Source organism: Pleurodeles waltl, chromosome 5 (genome assembly GCF_031143425.1).
Source record: "Pleurodeles waltl isolate 20211129_DDA chromosome 5, aPleWal1.hap1.20221129, whole genome shotgun sequence".
Lineage (NCBI taxonomy): Eukaryota > Metazoa > Chordata > Amphibia > Caudata > Salamandridae > Pleurodeles > Pleurodeles waltl.
The window spans coordinates 816,438,466-816,455,574 of NC_090444.1; the positions used below are offsets into that span (position 1 = coordinate 816,438,466).

General features: G+C 41.0%; 1 protein-coding gene across 8 annotated transcripts in view; it reads left to right on the forward strand.

Moving 5' to 3' along the window:
* PTPRK (protein tyrosine phosphatase receptor type K) overlaps nt 1–17,109 on the forward strand; it is a 1,183,996-nt gene that overhangs the window by 1,087,635 nt on the left and 79,252 nt on the right. For all 8 annotated transcript variants that reach the window (XM_069234833.1, XM_069234830.1, XM_069234832.1 and 5 more), the window contains 5 exons: nt 7,043–7,230; nt 8,083–8,170; nt 8,651–8,727; nt 13,886–13,922; nt 16,938–17,035. In XM_069234833.1, the coding sequence (XP_069090934.1) occupies nt 7,043–7,230; nt 8,083–8,170; nt 8,651–8,727; nt 13,886–13,922; nt 16,938–17,035 (488 nt within the window). The remainder of the gene's footprint in view (nt 1–7,042; nt 7,231–8,082; nt 8,171–8,650; nt 8,728–13,885; nt 13,923–16,937; nt 17,036–17,109) is intronic.

Consider the following 17,109-nt stretch of genomic DNA (forward strand, 5'->3'; position numbering starts at 1 on the left):
CCTTGTTCATGCTGACCCTTGGATGAAACAGAATTTGTTTAAAATAAGCTCAATCAAAGAACGAAAAGCTGTCACCAGGTACTTGACCTTCCAGATGTGTGTTGGCACATCAAAATGTACATTTGGAGCACAATTCCTGAGATTTATGATTGAGGGCACTCAAGTTAGTTTTCTTGTCACACCTTTCAGTGTAGCATTGCCTATTTGAGAGTCTTCACCAAAGTATGCACCACTTTTAGAGGGATGCTTCATCAGATTGCTATTGAGGTCTACCTATACATGGATACTTGAAAGAACTAGAGAGTGATCATGCATTTAAGTGACCATCAAATGTCTCACCTGTCAAATTGGCAGTAATTTGCTCAGTATGTGACTTTGGGTTTAGAGGGATATGGCACCCTGTAAATTAGTAGTGCCTAGGACCGCAACACAGTTGAACCCCATCTTCGTGCATATTGGGATCGTGTGTGGCATCACAAAGAGCATCTGATTGCCATGGTTCAATGAATCGAAGAGTCCTCTGTATCGTAGATGACCTTGACTGCTGTACTTAACACCAGAGAATACTTTGGTCCTTAAAACCACCACTAACTGAACAAGGTTGGATAAACTTACTTGGCAAAGCCACGTGGATAGACAAAATGAGGGGCAGCCGGTTCATTACATTTGTAAGCCTTTGCTACTTTCTTGAACTATTTGGCATTTATAGTTCAGATGGTATGTAGGTTTACATGAACCTTATCCAGGGTCCAAGTCTCTCTTCCATCTTACCGCTTTTGTCAATAGATAGAAAATCATCTGGCCTCTTTTCTTTCTACTTATTGAGCAAGTATAATATTTAAATGAGTCCTCTCAACCATAATCCGCTTCATCTCCCGATGTCTGTCTGAATACTCCTGAGCAGTTGGATCACCAAGAGGTTCAAGTATCTCTGGCTCGATTTGGGCAATGCCCTTCTCCAAAAGTACTCCTCTAAGTCAACTCTATAGATGTATTTGTAGGTCTGTTCAGAAAGCATCCTGATGTACTTATTCAGAATGTCCATGTTGAGAGCTGAGAGGAGCAAATTGTCATCTATGGTGTGATCCTCAGATAGGTGTGTCTGTAGTTTTGAGCTGCCTCTTGTCCCTTCTGTCCCCCATTATACAGCTGCCTCTTTTGAGAGTGTTTTTTCACTCCCTTCTCCTTTTGAACGTTTGAGAGGATAGCTAGGTGTTAAATATGACAGACTTTCCAGAGATATGGTTCCATTGATGTAGCTGTTTCTTGATTCCCTTCCATTATCAACTTATTTCCTTCATAGATTTTAATTCTCATTTTATCATGGTTTGAAAATTATGAACGCATAAACCAGCCATCTTTTTCATATTTTGGATTTTTCATAGAATGCCATTCTTGTGTTTCTTACATTAGCAATGTTGGCGACAGTTTGCAGGAGTACCACGTTTTAAAAAGCCTAAAAAAATATTTTATCTGTTAAGTTATGCCTCCTCACATGTTGTAAGTGTTTTGTATCTGCCTCTCTATCCTCACTGAGGTTTATCCTTGTGTAAGTATGTAGAAGCACACCAGTAGTGAGCTCTAGATACCGTCTGACAAAAACAGTCTTCTCAGCCCAAGCACTACATGACTGAAATGGGAGTAATTACATTTTCAGGAACATAGAGCTCCTTGCTTGAGGCATGCATTACAAGGGAATTAGGACCTACAAACATTCACCAAGCGTTCCAACATATGTATAGCAGGGTGCTATAAAGTATACTGTACACCTAGCATATTATATCGAAGAAAACAACAAAAATTCGAAAAGAGCACATACCTACCAGGCTCCAGAGGGGAGTACTAAATGGACATCTACATAATTAATTGTGTACTACAAATTAAGAGCACCTCTTCTCTTTGTCTGTTAACACAACCCCAATTTCACGCTGGCACATGACATACTCTGCTAAGTTACTTCACTAGGAAGTCTCCTCTTTAATGCATCTCAGTTGCAGGATCTTTGAAACAGTTGTTCACATGCCATCCTACCCTCTTTTGGATCTTCCTCTGTAACCACATGCGGCTGCCCGGAAACCATGCCCCTTTCTTTACAATAGGACCTGTAATTTTACTGGGCTGCCTGATTTTGGTAAGGTACTAGTGGGCTGTCTAGCACTCTTACTCTATAAGAGTCCTTTTCCTTCCCTCACCAATGAAATAATGCAGATGGCCATAGGTAGCCAAGCTGTGTGGACACTGACAGGTGGAGCTGACTTCTTTACTCGTTACTCGCATTTCAGAACATTACTTCATTCAGTATGGAACTTCTCTGAAAATAATATGAAATGTTTGTTTTTGTCTTCTCTAAAAGTTATTAACCTTAATATACTGGTCGTTTGAACTTGCAAAGTATAACCTGTCAGGAAAATGATCCTGATATCATTCCCTCCTAATAGTTTTTTCAGCTTTGTTCAGTTTTAGGTTTAAATCTTTTTTTTGGTTTTGATACTGAAGAATAACAATACAAAAAAAATACCTCACCCTCATCCACCTGCCGGTGAGGAACAAGAGTTGGTGAAAGATAGACACTAAGAAAAGAGAAAGAAATAGTTAAGGTAAAGGGGAGAGTGAACTATCCATCAATTTGAGACAAAGGCCTTAAGGGTACTGGTGAAGCTTGCCGACTATTCAGAGACGGAAGAGTGTTGGGGGGATCAGTTGGCGTTCTGGTCTGTGGGCAAGAGGCAGAAGGTACGTAAATAGGCAGAGCATGTCAATTCTAGAAACTCCTTGGACAGGAACCGCAAACAAGGTCCCCATGTCTTGTCCATTTGGGGTATTGTTTGCTCTACTGAGGCAGTTAGTTTCTTGATGCTAAGGAGATCCCAAATTGTGTATAGCCGGTCCTACTGAGTAGGTATTTTGGCTGTACCCCAGCGCATCAGCAAAACCTGTTTAACAGCAAATAAGGCCAGAATGATGGCTCACCCCGCGTGGACTTCAAAGGGTAGGTCACGGCATTTGTGAGAACCAGCAGAATGTAACTTGGGAATCTGGGGAGTTCAGTATCATACATTTGGTCAATGGAGGTGAGGACTTCAGCCCAGTACTGTTGAAGCTTCGGGCACTGCCAAAGATGATGAGTCAAAGTCCCCTCCAGGCCACCTGGGCTACCCCTCCAGCAATATGCTTTCCCATCCCTCTTCCACAGAGCTGATCATGCAGTGGTATAGTACCCATAGTGGGCTATTTTAAGAACCATTTCTCTAGCTGAAGTTATGCGTGCAGAGGATCAAGCTCGTTTTGGAATGTCTGAGCATTCTTTAGAGGTGAAAGGGCGTTTGCACTCTTTCTCCCAGCGCAGCAGCGCCGACGCTTTGACTGGGTAGTGTGGAGCTATACGAAAGGCATATATGTCAGAGAGGAGATGCTTGTCAGTATTTCCAGTAAGAAGCCATTTCTCAAATGTAGTAAAGGACGGCTGGCCTGGGAGCGAATGGAAGGCTGGGTAACCCAATGACATACTGCCAGCTGGCGGTGGATGGGATGTTATAATGTTGCTGAATCTGAGAAAAATACAATAGACCCGTGTGGTAAAAGAAGTAATCTATTCTTTTGAAGTATGCCTGTTGGCATTGTAGGTAGCTAGAGTTCTGGCATGCTATGGGAAAATCTGGATTTCCAATGATCAGTGTTTGCTGGGAGATTCATGTAGATAACCTTTTCGGGATCTGAACCCTATCCCCGGTTCCCAGTGTAGCTCTAAGAACCGAGCAAATGTGAGACCCATTGCATTGCAAATGCTTCTTTAACATTCTGATCAGCCGAAGTCACTCAATCTATAATTTAGAAATAGAAAATGCAGTTAATGGTTGTATTTCAGTGTAGCAAAGGCTGTAGGTTCCTTATATTTTTGGGGGGGAATGGTTGCTTCATAGTGAATAGGGAGTAATATCATGTTAGAGCACCAAATAAGGTTTGCTCAACCTCTTTCCTTTGATTTGCGTGTACTTCAATTTGTCTGTTAAAAACCTGGCAGTGTACTATTATATTTATTTTCTTCACTTGTCCGTGAGGTAAGATTGTAAGAGTTAGAGAGGGTGGAGGGCCCACGGAAAAGGAGGAGCTGAAAAGTAGAGATAAAATTATGAGGGAAAGAAAAAGGGATGATGCAGAAAAGCCAGGGGTAGCATTTATGCAAAGGCTTTGTGACCACCCCTCTTCACTCTCCTTGCTGTAGCCGAGCTGCTTGCTGTGGAATGAGTTGCAGCAGAGAAGGTGTTGGAAGAGAGGCAGCCAGGGCAAGAATTCCAAACCGACTGGAGAGCTGTTTGTGGATATTTCGAGGGGTCTAAAATACTCTTTTGGACTGCACATCAAACAGTTTTTGAGAAATCTTGTGTGGTGTGCTTTACAGTGTCTTGTGAATTAAGCATAACGTTATGATTGCATGCCAATATACGTATGTAAGAATGAGTTTGATGTGCTATTTTGTGAAGGTTTCTTGGTGTTAAGAATTAACATATTAAATGTCTTGATGGGTAATGCAGTGAATGTGCAAAAACAGAATGATACCTAGCCTTCGGTCTTTGTTACTGTTATGTAGTACCGGATTTAGGGCGGTGTGACGGTTGCCACCGCACTGGGCGCAAGGTCAAGGGGTCACCATTTGAAAGACAGGCCGAGGAGCAATAAGAGCAGCCTGCAGAGAGACTTGCGTGCCTGCATTTTTCAGGGGATAACATCCACCGCAGGCTCGCTCTGATGATGAATGTACTTGAGGGAGAGATCTCTGATTTGTCTAGTAATAGTTTTGACTCATGCTAAAGTAACATAAAAGGGTAATGTTCCTGCTGCGAAGCACAATGTGTAGCATGCATATCACAAATATGCGTATTTTTGAAGATAGCTTGGTGGGCTACTGCTTTTATCACAGAGATCATTCTGCTACTTGCACTTCATAACTTACCAACCTTCTAATATAGCTCAATGAGCTATGAACTGGCATCAAAGTGCTCCATGCAAACCACAATACATAGGTTAACCCTTTTTTTCCACTATGTTTCATCATTCTAATGCTAAGAGAGGATTCCTTTGAGTAGTAATACATTTTTATTAGTATAGACATTTCCAACCACATATATCCTGAGTTTGTGAGGCAGATTTACTTACACTTTGTGTCGGATTTAGATTGCAAAAGTGACACAAACGTGCACAAAGTGTTTTTGGGGGGATTTACTTTCAGGGCAAATTCTGAAATGTGTTGGAAAGTAGCCCTAAAGTAACGTGAGGTACCACTATCCTGTACTTAATGAGAAGGTGACGTATCATGGGTGGTCAAAGGACAACACCATGGAACTACCTAAGGATTTTTATGCTAACTTTGAGCTACTATTTTTGGTGGAAGGGATTTATGCCAAAAAAACTACATCTCTTCGAAGCAGTTATTTTTTTTTTTTTTATAAAGATTTTTTTTATTGATTTCAAACAGGTACAAAACCTTAAATATGCATAACCACCAAACCAAAGTAATGGAAAATGAAACGTACAATTGGTGAAAGCATCGTGATATGAACTCCTTCGTTGACACTAAACGATAAAACCTAAAGTAAAACAATATATAATGAAAAAGTGTCAAGTACGAAGTATAAAATGTGAGGAGCATAAGATATAATAGTGATTGGGACAACCGAGGTGTGACCAGAGACCTGGTTCTTTCGGGTTTAAATTTTGTGGATGCAAAGTATGCGTGGACCAATGTGTCTTGTGGTGTTGAGTCTGGAAAGCTCCGCCCGACCTGTGGGTTATCATCAAGTGGGATAGAGGAGGTCAGAGGGAGCCCCTGTCTGGGGGTCGCCCCCACTGCGTGGACCCATCCAAGGTGAACCCTCCTCTGCAGCGGTCCCCACCTCCCACGTGCCCTCCCACTTCCCTTATATCTTGTTATATTTGTTTGGGCATCCTCTGGCCTCATATACGGGTTTCTCACACATCGCACACCAGTCAACCCCTCTCTTCCATTTGGACAGTGTGGGAGCTACTCCCGCCTTCCAGTCCGTCATGATGTCCCTCTTTGCCACCAGACACGCCACACCCATGAAGCAGTTTTAACTGTTCAGCCCACTTATGAAGTAGTAAAGTGTTACACCTTGCCATAGAATAGAATTTTGCACTGGAAGTGTACCCTTCCAGTACAGAACTGAAAAGTACCCTTCTAGTGCGAAACCTATGTTTCAAATCATATATATATATATATATATATATATATATATATATATATATATATATATATATATATATATATATATTTACACCCAAGCACTGTGACGCATAGGTGTGTGTGTTGGCACAAGGCAGTGTAAGGTAAGCTAGCCCTAAACACATCGTTGGTTACTGCACTGTTATGTGAAAACTTGGTAACTCTTCCCCTTGGTTTCTCCAGATGAAGCACTGTTAACTTATAATGCCTATCAGAACGGGTGAGATGTGACTCCTACACCTCTTGGCCTGCATTGTCTTATGTAACATGTAGCAATTCCTGTACATTGACGTATATATTCAATGTCTCTGTATAATGTATGTGTGCTATGTAAAACACTTCGACACCCTACATTGGTATGAGTAGCACTATCATAGAAATTGAATCCATTTGAGAGAGATTCAAAGGAGTGGTAAGGGGCACGATTAGAGGGAGCTAGTGAGGGAGACCATGGCGAACGATGTCCCCCAGGCCAGGGGAGGCAGGGGGCGCTAACAAAGGTTATCGCACTGGGCGCCACTAATGCTAAAGCAGGCCGTGCTGTAACCAGCTGATTTATCTGGTAAGGTTTAAGATAATTTAAGATTTGTTATGACTCGCAGTTTTAACCTTCAGTCACCAGATATGGCAGCAAGACCTTAACTTCTATCGTTGAATCTCGCCCAGTTAATCGGACTCCTGATCGGCAAGTTAGACTTGACTAACAGTTACTTCAGATTGTTTTTTCAAGAAGCTACTTCACAAAACGAGGTATCGAGAAATTCAGATTGAATTTACGTTTTTTTGTTATGCTTTTTGCAGATGAAAACCACACAGGGAGTGCAGCAGAGGCCAATCGCTTGCTGGATGTCCCGCGTTACCTCTCCGAAGGGACCGAATCGCCATATCAGACTGGCCAACTGCATCCAGCGATCAGAGTTGCCGATTTGCTGCAGCATATTAACCTTATGAAGACCTCCGACAGTTACGGTTTCAAAGAAGAGTATGAGGTGAAAATAAAAGTAGACATCCTAAAAGATTTTATTTACAAAGGCTCAGTGTAATCCGTACTGGTGTTTGAATCCATGTGATGTATGGGCTTTGTGTGAAATAGCTTCCTAGTGCTACACAGGTTAGTGGTTTTATGTTAAAAGATTGAGCGAAACACCATAGTGCATTTGCCTTATGAGGGAGCATCTGTTTTCCTTAGGTCAGTTTTTCAAGTTTGCTGGAGTTAATACATTTTAAACCAGTTTCATGTGTATTTATTGGAGTTGTCTCCTGGGAGTTATGCAAACGATTCAGAAAGTTCATATTCAGAACGTTTTCTTTGCCCAAACATGTCACGCAGTTTGTATTTTATAGGATTTCACCAATGATCAAAGTTTCTTCACCCCTCATATTATTTGATCCTTGGTGAAATCATGTATAATTAATACAAACAGTGCACCATGTTTGGGCAAAGAAAAACAATATTAACTACAGTAAACTTGAAAAATTGACCTAAGGAAAAAAGATACTCCCTCAAACACTGTTTTACATGTAATTGGGGGCAGTGTGCCAAACCCCCAGGAGTATCACAGATTTTCCCACGGAAACACTAGAACAAACAGCTCAAAGTAGACATTATTGGAGGAGGTAGATGAGGGTTGGGCCTACAGTGCTCCCTAGTACCATAGTGCAATTGGTTTGTGGTAATCTGCATATAAACGGTTTAACCAGCTGACATAAAAAAACGTTAACTGTGAAGAGCTTCAGTGAAGAGTAATTGCCCTGGAACCCATTTCGTTCTTTGTCTTGTGTGTTTTTGGATGGGCTTTTCTCTGCTGTTTTTAAACTGACATGTTTGCCGTGTGTTGTAGAGTTTTTTCGAAGGACAGTCTGCTTCCTGGGATGTTGCCAAGAAAGATCAAAACAGAACGAAGAACAGATATGGAAATATTATCGCTTGTAAGTTAATAAAATATTTTCTGCATTTGGGAGTGAACTCGTAAGTAGGCTCATTCCAGCTTTTTTTAAGCTCCCCATTCCTGGCCTCCATGCATGGAAACAAAGCAGAAGAATGGTGTAGCTGCTGTTTATGCTAGGAAGTCTTCAAGGAAGGAACTGTTTATAGAACTTAAAGATACCAATTTTAATACTAAGTACATTGCCGCAGGTACCTTCAGTGGTGTTTTAAGAAGAACTGGTTTTGGGCGATCTGCCGTAGGTCCAGATAGATGCCATTGTTTAAGGATAATCACCCACTATGAGTTTCTATTTATGCTTGTTCACATTAATTTCGTAAACATTTTTCTTGGGCAAATGTTCTGAAAATGTAGCATAAACACTGTCCCCCTCGATATACACTGGCCACCTCTTTTCTGGTCCGAGTTAAAAGTGACGTGGGTTATTGTTTAATTCAGTTCCTTCCCCTTCCCTCTTGTGTAGATGATCACTCCCGTGTCGTCCTGCAACCGGCTGAGGATGATCCATCTTCAGATTACATCAATGCCAACTACATAGATGTAAGTATGTTGCATGTTGTTTACCATGCCGATTTTCCTTATTCCTTCCACCTTCTGTATGTGAAACTTTCTGCATGTCATACTTCTATGAGTTGATTATTTGCCTTTTTATACAACAAAAAAGAAAGAAATGCTCTTTGCTTTGTTCGAACCCCTAGTACTCACTGATGTTGTTGTGCTTTCTTTCACACCTGACTTTATTTTGGGCTGTAGATTTGGCTGTACAGGGATGTAAGTACCTCTATATGTCCATAACAGACCCCTGTAATATATATTTAACTTAGCTGTCATTACCAATTACTACTAATGCCTTGCATGTTTCATTCAGCCGACCACATTTTCTATTTGTGCTTTCTTCATACCATTTAAAGTATGATCTCATTTAAAAAGGACAGCTGAGTCGTGCTCTGTTTATCAGCATATTGTACTGTACAGGACATGCTAGACAAACCATTCACCTCTAGCAAAGCTCATGAATCCTTCAGTCACTCACGCTCATTGCATCTCATTTTTGTGTCTTGGATGTTATGGTTATTCCTGGCAACAGTACTTCATTGAAGGGCTGGGGCCTAGCTCGTCTGACAGATTTGAGAGAATTTTAATTGGAGAAATTGGAGAAGATGCTCAGTTCAATTTCTTGTTGGGAGAGGTTGATCAACCCCAACCACCTTACTCAAAGATGAGATTTGTTAACATCCAGATGTTCCTTCCAATGTACAGGCCTAGCGGTGTTCTTCGATGGAACTCAGTTGCATGTTTGAGGCTATAAAGCAGTGATATGGAATATGCACATAGCTGAGTATGTTGAAGTGAGGTAGAACTCTAGGGAGAGACCCGAGATCTGCGGAGTTTCTAATTCCTTATTTATGCTGTCATAATTCAGCAGCGTTTGTCTGGACACCTGGCCTTCAGTGCATTTTATGAAGGGAGAAGTGGGGCAGGAATAAGCTGGAAAGTGCATACAAAAATCTGAATAAAAAATCGAATTAAACCTGTTTGTCTTGACTAATGAAATGTGACGTGCTGTAGACAAATTTCACATACAAAAGGCGGAAGGTTCTTTCTGTCTCGATTGACTATGAAACAAAGGCTTGACTAGAGTGTTCGCTAAAATGGCACGGCAAGCCACTGTTGATGTCCTTGTCTGGCTAAATGTCTAAACACATCTCGATGCAGAGGAAGGAAAGTTATTTCTTACTTTTGTTAGACTGTCTTTATCTCTGAGTTTCATGTACGGAGTGATCTGGTGTATTTTATTGACTGGGGCTTTTGTTGCAGCTGTTTTGGAGTCACGAAGTGTTGCTGTTGGCAGTTGTTCAACTTTTCTGAATAGCCCGTCTGCACTGCGTACTGCATTTTTCCTGAACAGCTCACTCTTGGCCCATATAATCAATAAAGATATAGGAAAAGCATTGTCTTGTAAAGAGAAATTGTATTAATCTGCTCCTGTGATAATAACCATACTTTTCAAAAATATGAAATGCTTGCATGTACCCTCTTTGTGTGCACTGTTTGTTATCAATGTAGTATATTGCATCTTACGTGTTTCCTTATGAATGGACTGCTTTACCGTTGTGTGTCTGTATATACATTTCTTGCTTTGCACAATATATTATATTTTACAAATACCACCTGCCCTAGCCTTTGTGCTACTTGGATAGGCTGTTTCTGCGTGGTAGTAATGTGATCTGGAAAAGAAACAACCAACTCAAGGATTAATCTACGGAGAACGCACGGTTTTATGTTCCAGACATTTTAGGCTCTGCTGTAATCGTGAATGTAAGTCAATTTAGCATGCGTGGGTCATCATAACCTGCCTCCAGCCTTCATGGTAAGGACCAGCTCCATTCTTACCCAAACACTACAGTTTTGTAAGTTCGAGGGAGGCTGTATGTAAAGCAGTCGATATTTGTACATGTGTTGTACACGCCCCCCTCGGCTCGAGGAACGTGGCTCATGACTAGCATTCAGTGTGTACAAGATTGGCTCAACCAGGCAGGGTTTCTGGATGCACCCTGGGTCCTTCCTCTAAACATTAGACGTGTTCTGCCTTCATGCTGGCGGGCGATCATCGTTGCTTGTCAGCATTCTTTTTAAGTCCCCCTGTTTGCATGTGCCGTCCCAGTGAAGCTTTCTAGCATGATATTGCTCTCAAGGCTTTATGGCATCTTGCATCCATTTGCTGTCAGTCAAAAAGCCAAGGATGTTGCCACTTTTACTGTCCGTTTTATCGAAGGCGCATAGTCCGAATGTGTAAACATGTATTTATTTTCAGTCTTTTTCTTCTCGTTTCATTTACTTGTTGCAAGCCAGAAGATGGTCATCATAGGTAGCTTGTGTCGCAAGTGTGCTGCCGTACATCATATGTTGATAACTGATTGAGACTGCAGATTCAGCCTCAGGATTTTTAATAGAGGCCTGGGAACGTCAAGAGACCCTTGAACCTCTCTACTGTTAGTTGCCCTTACGAGAGACCGCTCAGAAGTCTGTTGTGTAGCGCTAATCTTAAGTGATAAGCAACATTTCTGTTAAGAAGACTAAAAGAAAAATGTCACGGTGTATGCATGTTTTATACGACGCATCAAGGCCTTATCGTAAGCTGCCTATATACAAAATGATGACTGGGAAGTGTCGCACATGTAAGACTCTTTTATCCCTTCCTAGTACTGTTACTCTTGCTGTGGTGTTTACAGATCTCAGTGCATACTGCAGTTAAGTAAGCATGTTGCCTAAAGTTTTGATTACCGGTGTGTGTAACTTGATTCACACTCGCCGAAAGGCAGGGGCACAATCTACCTCCGTTGCTGCCACAAATGCACCCACCCTCACCCTGATAATATAAGTACAGAAGCAAACTCGGTAAGATCCCATCCCAGCAAGGAACCCAGCAAAAGTGAATGGGAGAGGCAGCACACAGAGGACACCAGCAGCGAGGCAACCAGGACCAAACTGATCCAAAATCAATCTGGATTTACACGTCAGGTCTTGTGTTTCCTCATCTTTGCGTCATACGTGATAGGAGGAATACTATGCAATATGCCAGTGTCGCCACGCCTACTCAGGGATAGTAAGGACTATATAAATTTAATTTCAGTTACATTTACCGATTTGTACTGTTTGCCTACATTTTTTCACATCCCACTTCTAAAAGTAAATATTACAGCCATCCCACTTTGAAACGTTTACATGGAGCCCTGCCTTCCCTTACCTATTACAAATGCTACTGTGGTTTCTGTAGCCCCTGGTAAAAAAAAATCTTCTTTGTCTTTCACCAACTCTAGTGCTGTTGAGGTCGTGTTCTGAGCAGTGAAATTATTGAATCCTTAGTACTGATAGAGACCAGGTTAGACCACTCGAGCTGGCATGGTGTTACAAGTTGAGACTGGGCTAATGCCTTTTGTCTTTACATGAAGGTTTTCAGCATCTATGATCTGTCCATGCCTTCAGCTTGCCTTGCTCAAATTACACATTTGTTGAGGGTTAAACCAACTCTGATATTACATTGGATGTATATTTGGCACAAGGTACTTGGCCATCAAACACGATTCTGGCCACAGTTGTGAGTATACTGTTTGACAGACCTCACAAGGAGCCTGTTGAGGTCAATTCTAGACTTCATTTCGTTTGTGATCTATAATTCCTTGAAGAAGATACTAAGTACGCAATACTTTGAAATGGTCCATCTGATGTCCATTCTGATACAAAGATGAGAACAAACAGAACGTCACTACATCATTTTCGCAGAAAGTAAAGGAAAGATGTTTTCCGAAGCCACACTGCTAAGCATGGTGTATTAGGTGGGCTAGTGGTGCAACAAAATGTGTATCTGGTGCTCGCATATTTTTTTGTAGCCTCAGTGGAAGGGAGTTTGAGAACTCATCCCTTCAGAGTAGGTCTTGTAAGCTAATTTGCTTCGGTACTGAAGTCCTTCACTGCTTTGAGTGAGACGAAAGCTCATCTGCCTCCTGATGTTGAAGGCAAGTAGTCCAAGTGACCATTAGATCTGCTTGCACAAAGAAAGCATGAGTCACTGAAGGCTCTCTCGTGGGTAATACCTATATGGAATCGTGCGGTAAAGTAAGTTGCCTTCTTAAATCAGAAGGCCTTTGATTGTAATCTTTCTCTGCTTCAGTGCTTTTAATCAGTAAATTGAGGCAGGTGGCATCTAAAGGAGCAGTACTCCTACATACCAGCCTCAGCGTAGGGTGGAGTGCCCGCACCTCTCAGCTGTGGTGTAATCCTTTTAATTCAAGTGTACTGGCATTTTTTAGAACCAAGTAGGTACTCAGGTAAAAGGTACCTGTGTTTCTATTTTTCCATTTTAAGCACTGCTGTGCGTTTAGGGGGAAGTGATGTGCAGACGCCCAGCTAACACTGAAGACTATACTTTTATGTTAGTTGGGGTTCTACTTAAAATAAAATAACGAAGTTTGTTTACGATTCAAGAGGTCTACTTTCCAGAATTAAACTATCTTTTCCTTGGCTGCTACTGAGACTGGGTTCGTTGCACAACCACTTTGAGGCACATTGTACAACAAACTGTCTAGCAGCCGAGTCCTACCCTCTTGCCTTTACTGCATTTGTGCCTCAAATTGAGGCTCCAGGCCACATGTAAGTTTATTTCTCAAAATGACAGCCTTGACCCTCTGAGGTTCTGATGGTGGATCAATGTCCACTCTAGAAGTCCTGTACGGACAGCAGTGTCAGCAGATGGTGGGGTGATGATGTAAGTAAGTAGTTTGGTTTCTTTACGCTTACTTCTTCCCTGAGTATTGTATTCACTATTAATGTAGCAATCTCAGGTATGAAAGAATCTGTTTTAAGGTACCGGAACCAAAATATAGCATGCATGTGTGTATTGTAGTTTAAATAATTTAGAGCATGTTAGAACCAACCAGTTTCAAAGAGATTAAAGTGAAACACAAACACATTTCGGAGAACTTCTTTTTGATTGGAGAGTCATAGCTCATTTGCAGTGCTCTTTAGCAGATGCTAAACACTTCCAGAATTAAAAGTGGTTCGTTGTTACTTGTTGGCATGTTTTGGAACTGCAGTGTTTTGAAAGTCCATGCATGCTTCAGACAAAGAGGTCTGTACACTGTTTACAAAACAATATTCTGGTAGGTCTGCAAATTAATTACTCCTTTCCCTTCTGCAGGGGTATCAGAGACCCAGTCACTACATCGCAACACAAGGTAAGAGCTTGCCAATCATTTCATTTCCATCGAGCATCAATCAGCATGCATTCATTTCAAGGAAGCACACACACAGCGGAGCGCCATTGATGTTAGTCACGTGACATGAACAGCTGCTATTTCTCCAGCAGACATTTCTTTATTTTTGCCCCAGTTGATCATGTCAAATTAAAACACGTTTGCACTTTTATATTACAGCTAGTCGAGACTGGATTACTCAAGGTAATCCTACAAATATTTTTACTTGGGTAAAACCTAGTCCAGTCAGCGAGCATAGCCTGCATGGCTTGGTGGTGTTAGCAAAGCAGAGAGTGCAGCCAAGGTTGTCAGCCACACTCTGTAGTACAGTTTGTCAACAGCATGTTCGGGGCAATCACCAGGATGGAATTTGGAAATCATCCCTCAGCTCTGTAAAACCACTGCCCTCTCACTTGCAGAGTTTATATATGCATGAAGTTGTTATTTTATATGGACCCGACTCCTTGTGAGTGTAGTTGGGCCACAAATGATTTTTCTCTGTGCTGGCCAAATTCTGCATTTGTAATGTTTTGCCAGATTGGCCGTTTTTGGTGCTACATAAATCCATATAATATTTTTATATATATGTAATTTCAAAATCAATTTTAATTCAAATATTCAACTGTGTAATATTTGCCTCCTCTCTTTGAATGCATTGTAGGAATGCTCTGGTGTCAGAATTATTGGTGATTAATTCTGCTTGATTCAAGTTTCTCAAGTTCAAATTCCATCAAGGTTGACACTGCCTTTAATCCTTATGATATTATGTGAACTTTTGTGAATGTTTTAGGAAAAAATGCATTTGCATTCATTTGTGATGTCAGAGTAAGGCTTTCACTGCCTGTCGCCCTAGACCCTGAAATGTAAGCACCCAAGTTCCAGATGACTGAAGGCATCATGAATTTGATATTGTGGGTGCACATCAATTCCCATGCAATCTAAATTTGCACAAAACAGCTCATTACATGAAATGGTTAATCTGTGTCTGACAATTGAATCCAGCTTCTGTACATTTGCCAAGGATTTTGAAAAGATTGATTTGAAAGTAATGTTATACATGGAATGATGATATCATATCAAAGACTATTGTGGGAATGTTGACGTTTGCAGAACTTGTCACTCTTTATCAAGGAAAATGTACAATTCTTGAGGAAAGTTTTATTTAAAGACTTTCTTTGACTACAGAAAAATTGAACTGTGGGAAACATGCTTGGTTTGTCCAATTGTAACACTGCTTACGGTTCTACGCAGGATTGGACTCCCACTGCTTTCTCTCTCTTTTCCTCTTAGGAATGACCTTGATTTTTCTCCCCTATAGAAGTTGCTTAAACATATTAATTTAACCTAACTTTTCATGCATCATTGCTGCATTTCTCTGTTGGGTCAGTTAGAAAATGCGCATTGTATTCGTACTCTACTCTTTTGTCAGTTCTTTTTATTTGTCTTTGTGTATTTTTCGGTATATTTTTATTCTTTCCCTTTGTGATTGATTTGTATCTTGTTCTATAGTTTCGCATTTAATGTTAAGATATACACAGATAGGCTACTCTTGGGGCTGGCGGTGTGATGTATGAAATGTGCATATAAAATGACTGCTGTTTTTCCCCAGTAGTAGTATTAGTTGGTAGACAGTGGCAGTAAAAATAGAAACTCTTATCGGGCTACAGGGCCACCGTGGGGACACATGTACATCCTGTTGCTGCAGGAGTAAAAACAGCCAGATGTGTATCATGCCTGCACACTGAAGTATCTTGGTGAAAAATAATTAGGCAACGTTTTGAGCAATGCGAGAACTTCATAAAAAGTGTGTGTCTTGAATAGGAGTCGTCTTTGGATATAATCGGTGGTGTACGACCTTGCAAGGTACCTGGGTTTTACAGTATCCTAAGGCACCTGGGCAGTGAGGAGACTGATCCTAGGCAGTGTTTCAGGAGCATCTTGTAGTCCGTAGTCGAAATTGCGAAAGTGACATTTGTTTATTCACAAAAACGAAATGCCTCCGACTTTTGGTCGGAGACTTGAAGGAAGGCGGCCTAAATTTGTAATTTTTGTATAACAAAATCACATATTGACGCCTCCAGGTAAGTTTTAAAAGTCTGCTGTTTTCAAGAGTAACTGTGTATCCCAAAACAAAAAACGAGATGATTGTGGGGGCATAACTCACAAACCAAACCACCTTTTAAAGCGACCCTTGGGGCTGGCAGAGTTGCTGTAATTTGGAACCAACTGTTACCATTTCAGAGCAACATATTTTCTTGACTAAACTGAGAAACAAATCTGCACCGCGTACACTCATATACTGTTAAAATATTAGGGCAAAATACCTCAACTAATTGCCCACTCCTCCAGAGAAGACCGTAAAACAACATGAAGTGGAATTAATTCTTTATATGTTGCAACATTTAATAACACGAAAATATAATAAGGTTCTCCCCACATTTGCCACCTTTATTATTCCCTAATCGGAACAGAGCAAAAGGTAAAGAAAGATATTGTTTGAAAGGATGTAACATGTCGTAGCCACCTTTACCTGCACGTGCCTCCAATTACTTGTGAGCGTGTAATAGGCGTGTGCAGCTCCCAACGGGGTGCCTGGAGTCTTGTTCCCAGCCACAAGGGCTGTTGTAATATTAGCCTCTATGCAGGGAAGAATGGAAAAACTAGCCAGATTCTTCAAAGAGATTACTTCTCTTCAGTTGTCGGTGTGTAGGAGATGATTTGCCGATGGGTATTGGGAATTTACACCTCCATGGGCTCAGACCCTCCAAGTAAAACAAATATAAATAAAAAATAGAAATGATTTGTAATGGGCTTAAACCTCAACACATCTGAACCGAAGAAGAAATAGACTGATATTTAACAGCAATACTCCTTTAAGATATTCGTGTTTGCCTTAGGTTCCTCACAATGTAGTTGACGTTCTACAGATAAAGTTTAAAACCTATCATTCCTGTTGAATTATGGGTACTAATTTGTTCTAATATGTTTTATTTGCAGGCCCAGTACACGAAACGGTTTATGATTTCTGGAGGATGATTTGGCAGGAACAGTCTGCCTGTATTGTGATGGTTACAAACTTGGTTGAAGTTGGGCGAGTAAGTAGGATTGGCTGCCCTTTTGAAATGTCCTTTATGAATGTAGCTTAATATAGATGCAAAATTTAGAACAT